This window comes from Octodon degus, unplaced genomic scaffold, assembly GCF_000260255.1.
Source record: "Octodon degus isolate 3935 unplaced genomic scaffold, OctDeg1.0 scaffold00107, whole genome shotgun sequence".
NCBI lineage: Eukaryota > Metazoa > Chordata > Mammalia > Rodentia > Octodontidae > Octodon > Octodon degus.
Genome location: NW_004524683.1, coordinates 789661 through 795660, shown reverse-complemented (window position 1 = coordinate 795660; position 6000 = coordinate 789661). Strand labels below are relative to the sequence as shown.

General features: G+C 41.6%; 1 protein-coding gene across 1 annotated transcript in view; it reads left to right on the top strand.

Annotated features, from left to right (window-relative positions):
* The window catches only part of Scp2 (sterol carrier protein 2), a 126384-nt gene extending 120708 nt beyond the window's left edge, over positions 1–5676 (top strand). Inside the window, exons 15-16 of the mRNA XM_004639220.3 lie at positions 2065–2144; positions 4680–5676. Of these exons, the coding sequence (XP_004639277.3) occupies positions 2065–2144; positions 4680–4775 (176 nt within the window). The 3' untranslated portion in view covers positions 4776–5676. The remainder of the gene's footprint in view (positions 1–2064; positions 2145–4679) is intronic.
* Positions 5677–6000: the final 324 nt, after the last annotated feature.

The following is a 6000-nucleotide window of genomic DNA, read 5'->3' as shown; positions in this document are numbered from 1 at the left end:
CTCCTTTGTATCTTTTTTAAAATTTATTTTTAATTTTTTTTGTCCTGTCAGAGGTGAATATTCTATTGGCATCTAAATACTATAGGTGTTTGAATTCAGCTAACCAATTTAACTGTGTCTAGCAGTTTATAATATTAGTGGGTTATCCTCAGAAGTTATTGACTTGAGCCTTTTACAGCTCATCGTATTAATATGGATTTACTCTATATATCTCATTTTTATGATTTTCCTGGAGTTGTAAGACATGTAATAAAGATGTCTACCTTATGGGCTCGCCACACTTTGTTCACCCTGGCTCTTTTGTTAAGGCACAGACTATCTAAATAATTTATTGATTGTTCTTTATGTGTGAAGCACTCTGCAAGAGCTCAGGGACACAGCAATGAACAGGATTATGAGGAGCCTGCTGCCTTGAAGTTTCCGTGTTACAAAACTCCTAGATTGTCCTCCAGAGTTCCCATGCCACTTCACACACACACACACACACACACACACCCCACTCTCTTAGGTTGCTCGGCATCCTCACCAGAACTGAATTTTACTTTTTTTTTTTTTTTGCCCCAGCTATTCATTCTCGTATGTTTATGGTATCTCTTTGTAGTTTTAATGTGGATTCTCCGCTGACGAAGTTAAGCAGTGTTTCCTATGGTTTGGGCCATTTTGGAAAGCCTCTTCTACCATGCCTGCTTGCACCCTGTGCTTCTGTTTATAGGGAGCTATCTAAGCTTTTCTAGCTAAGTAGTAGGAATTTCTTCTGTATTCCAGATGCGGTTGTCAGATAGTATGTGAATTGTAAATATTTTCTCCCCATCTGCCACCTGCTTTCAAAATAATTTTATCTGGATGTGGCTACACGTGTGTTTGTGTGTTGTCTGTGGCTGCTTTGTACTACACAGCGGAGTGGAGTAGTTGTGATAGAGACAGAACCTGAAATATTTAGTGTCCAATCCCTTATAGAAAAGTTCGTGGACCACTGACTTAGATGGCTGCATTTGTTTTCTCTGGCTGCATAACAAATTACTATAAACCCAGAGGCTTAAAAGAACATGCACATTTATCACCCTACAGATTCCCATGGGTGAGGAAGCTGAGGACAGGTAGCAGGGTCCTTGGAATGGGTTTGCTCAAGGCTGCAGCCAAGGTGTTGGCCAGGATTGGGCCCTCGGTAGAGGCCCTGCTGAGGAAGGGCTGGAGTCCAGGCTTACCCAGCCTGCTGGCAGGATGTGTTTCCTGTGGCTGTGAGAGTAACAGCCTTGGTGTGTTATAGGTTGCATGCCAGAGTCACCCCTGCTCCTCAGGAAGCATGGCCCTCGGCAGGGGAAGGTCACACAGAGCACTTGGCTGTTCAGAGCCAGCGGGACAGCAAGAATGAGTCTGTCAGCATGATGAAGGCTTATGCAGCACACCAGTCCAGGAATGCCATTCAGTCACCGCTGCTACTACCTTTCAGCTAGAAGCAGTCACAGGACCTGCTCACACAGGAGGGAAGGGGATTATACAAAGGCAGGAACATCAAGAGGCAGGGCTCATGGGTTCACTTCAGAGTGTCTACCACAACAGCATGAGTCATATGAGGTCTAAGTTGTCAGATGTTTTTATGTACTTAGGTAATTGGATACTGTTCTAAGTGAACCTAGGATCATACCTATGGTTTATTGTATAACTGGCTTATATAACAGTATCATGAACAAAGTAACAAACGTTCCACAGGTCAGTCAGTAGGTGTAGATCCACAACATGCCCTATAATGGCTGCATTGTGTCCATTAGATGGGTACGATTTATTTAATTATAGGTCTCATATTAAAGGTCAAACTTGTTCATCTTACCATTTGCCATATCTGTGGACATGAGTGCCCATTTCCCTTTATCTGGGAGGGAGGGGGTTGGTTTACAATTTCATGCTTGATAGGTACGGTGCCACTGAGCTAGATCCCTGGCCCCCATTTTCCTATAGCACTTGAGACTGGGTATAATTGTGTTGCAGTCAGTGGCTCTTGACTCAAAATATTAGTGAACTCAAACTCTCCCTTCTCTTCTCTCCCCTCTGTGTATCCTGTTTTAGATAAGAAGGCCGACTGCACCATCACCATGGCTGACTCAGACTTACTGGCCCTGATGACTGGTAAAATGAACCCTCAGTCGGTAAGTTCAGTGGCGCATCTGTTAAGCTGTCTTTGAGCCTTTTACACTTCACCTCCAGCGTTGGACCCTCATGTGCAGCGTGGTCAGACCCACAAAGTTCAGCATTCCCCTGCATGTCACCTGACAGTTGACAAGTTTGTAAAGCCAGCTGTGTGCCAGACACTGTCCTGGGTGCTGGAAGTGCCAGGTTCAGGAAGTAGTTCCCACAGTGAAGGCAGCTATAGTTTGGTATGAGACCAGGCTGTATAAGAGTAAGTGCAGCCAGAGATTCTGAGGGCCCTGCCTGGCTTGCATTCAGGGAGGGTACGGGATAGTAGGGCCCCCAGGACAGCCAGAAGGTGGCAGCGCACAGTGGAAAGGAGTAGCTTTAGGGTGTGGGGTGGTATCTTCAAAATTTTGTGTCTTTGACTTTGTTCTTCTTGCCTGAACACTTATTCCTTAATAAGATCCTTGTCATTTGAAATTAGCTTGGATGTTATCTCCTAGGATCCCCTCTGAATCATTGAGAGCTGTAGAGTCCCTACTCTGAGCCACCTATTAGACTGCTGGCTTAGCGCTTGTCATGATACGTTAGTTGTAACGTGCATCTCATTTCCATTAAACAATGACTATCTCAAATACAAATCATATCATATTGGTCTTTCTGTTTCTAGAACCTAGCACAGCACCTGATGTGTTCAGGTTTTTATAAACAGTTGTTGGATTAAATTGTTTGTCTGAAATATATTGGTGTCCTGTATGGATCTTCCTGGCCCCCAGGTGGTCGGGGGTCTCCTTGTACTCTGTGGTCACACAGCGTTGAGCAGTCACGGTGTGCTGAGCATTCTGTATACTGTGCTTGGTACACTGAGCGCTGTATTAGCAAAAAGAAGCTAAGACCTTTCTTTTCATTGCAACCTAATTTGTTGCCTCAGCCTTATTTGTTTCAGGTCTTGTTCTTGTCCTTCATAAGACTGAATAAACAACTCAGTCTTTCACATGTCTGCCTTTTAAAATATTTTCTTTAAGCCTCTGCACATATTTCAATTGGTGTGATGATGTTTCAGTAGAATATACACTGACGTTTCCACCCTCAGAGCTTTTCTCGAAACCTTGACAGGAGAGAGGCCACCAGTATAGAGCTGGCAGTCGTCCTTCTTCCCAGCCACACTTCCTGTCCCGCGGCAGACACCATGCACCGCCTTGGCAGGGCGCACAGACTTCATGCTTGAGTTGCCTTCTCTTTCCCCATTTATCTGTGCACTCCCTGTTTGGGGCATGGTGGGGGCGTGAGGTGACAATTTATTTTCCTTCAGCACCTGTTAGCACCCAAAGGAATCCAAGATCGAAATGGCAGACCTTTCTGGTAGTGTGCTAATGGCCTTCCCTTATGCTCAGTAAAGGATTTGACTGGAATCGTTAAATGCAGTGGAAACTCTAATTTCAGTGTTTGGCTACATTTGAGACAAAGCCATGTGCTCTCCAGCCCAAAGCACACATGAGAAACACCTAGAGGCCACTCTGAAGTGATCTGTATATTTGGATTCTCCACAGACTCAGATTCATGTTTTCTCTGTTAATAAATAAAGCATTATTTTTTCCTTTTAAGTTAAACAGGAAAGATGGTGAGTTTCTTCTGTTCTGCCGGTCCATGTTTTTCAGTGACATATGTTAAATGTATTGTGTTCTCAGACACCTGACCTTTAAGTCATCAGACAGAGGCTTCATGCCATATAGAAAGGAAATATTTAGTTTGTCCAGACAGGGAGGGAAGAAAAGAAAAGAAAAGAGAGAGAGAAAAAAAAAAAAAGAATTAGTCACCCTTACCAGGAGCAGTACAAAAAAACAGCAGAACTCCTCACTTCTTAATATACTTACATAGAAAGCTAAGATGACCAGAAACCTTTCTCACGTAGCTCTTCCTTCCTTACTTCAGGAGTTGAGTTGAAGGATGGAGATCATGGCAGGGAAATCATGCTGTGCTCCCAACTTGGCTGTTTCTCTTAATTTTTTTCTGGGGTTTTGTTTCATGGTAAATTTAGAAAACATCATGTGATCTAATCCCAAGTGTTGTTAAAGGGAACAGATTTTGGCTCTGCCCTGCAATGGTCAGATTCTCCTCACTGGGCTAGGGAGTAACACAAGCACCTGACCCACACAGGCCTGTCCTCTGAGGGGACTGCTCTTTATCAGGAAAATCAAGGCAGAGCAATTCTCAGTTTGTAGGAAAAGGCATTTTGGGGGACAGTGTGCCCTCCTCTTGCTCTACATAAAGCGTGGCCATAAGCACAGCCTTTACAGTTCTTTCGTCTGAGAAATCTGGTTCTCAGTCTGTTCCTAAAACCTAAGTGTTCAGCAGCACAAGCTCAGCAGCACAAGAGCCTGCCTGGAAAGTGTAAGGTCCTGAGTTCAATTTCTGGTACAAAAAAGAAGCACTAAGTGATATATGTGGAAGAACATTAAGTGACCTGGGTAAATGATCTCAGGGATGGGTAGCCTAGGAACATTAACAGTCTCAAGATAAGACCCACCACTTTTCTTTTTTCTTTGTCGCAGGCCTTCTTTCAAGGTAAATTGAAAATCACTGGCAACATGGGTCTGGCGATGAAGTTACAGAATCTTCAGCTTCAGCCAGGCAAAGCCAAGCTGTGAAGAACTAACTCCCTTTGGCAACTTTTGGAAAATCAAGATGAAATATGACCCATGTATTTCGTTGTCAGAACTTAGACTGAAATTATATGTTGGCAAATAACATGAGATAGCTTTGTTGTTCCATGGGTGTGACCAGTCATGTTTTTCCTGGCCTCTGCATGCAGAGCCTGGTGGTATACTACTGCTGTGCGGAATTGCTTATGAATGTGCGTGACAGAGTTAATATGGTAATTATGGCTTGGGGGTAAATTCAAGTTTCAAAATAAAAGTAGGAACAGTAACATCTAAAAACTATGCAAACAAAAGCTCTTGTTTTGCTTAGAAGTATGTTTAAGGGTTATCCTGTGGCAGAGCCAATTTAAAAAATTTTCCTTGGGAGATTTGGGGAAGAGGCAATACCAGTAGCTGGCCACACACTTGATGACCTTCATTGATTTCTCACTAACAGTTCTTAAAATTCTGTACTGGAATACAAATCTTTAAAATCTTGCATTTTATGCCATCACAAAGAAATATTCTCCCCGAATGAAGTAAAAGAAATATGATCAAAGCTTGGGGGAAACATTTTAGATGAACACAGGCCTATTTTTAAAGTAAGATTATTTTTTAAATGTTGTTCCTTCTTGAAAAATCAGGGTATTAGAGTCATAAAATGATATTGCTAAAAATAATTGAGTAAATAAAGTTTGCTTTCAGATGCACAGTTCTCAGACTATAATCTCACTAATTTATGTTTACAAAGTTTTCAGTCTTGTGTTTTTCCTGTTTAGGTTAATTAATTGTCTTTATCGGTCTTCCTAATTTTTCTAATTCTGTTATTTCCTATAACTCATATAAGGGATAAAGTAATGCTTTTGGAAGAATGTTCAATAGAAAATTACAGTAACTCTCTCTGACCTCCTTTGTATTGTGTATGTTCTTTTTTTAAAATTAATTTTATTAAGAAATAGCAATGAGAGTTTCAAAACAGGTTAGTAGAACAGTTATAATAATTAATACATTGCATATTGTCTTCGTAGTAGTTATTCATAGTACAAGATGCAGACATGATATCTTGTCTAAGCACTATCAGTACAAATTTTCTCATTGAACTAAGAGAAAATAGCTGCATATCTATCCTGTTTTGTGTACTTAAATAGATAGATTTTTTTTTTCACTACAAAATGGTCCTTCATTTATATCCCCCATTTTTGTTTAGTCAGAGATGTTTGTTTGTCAGAGATGG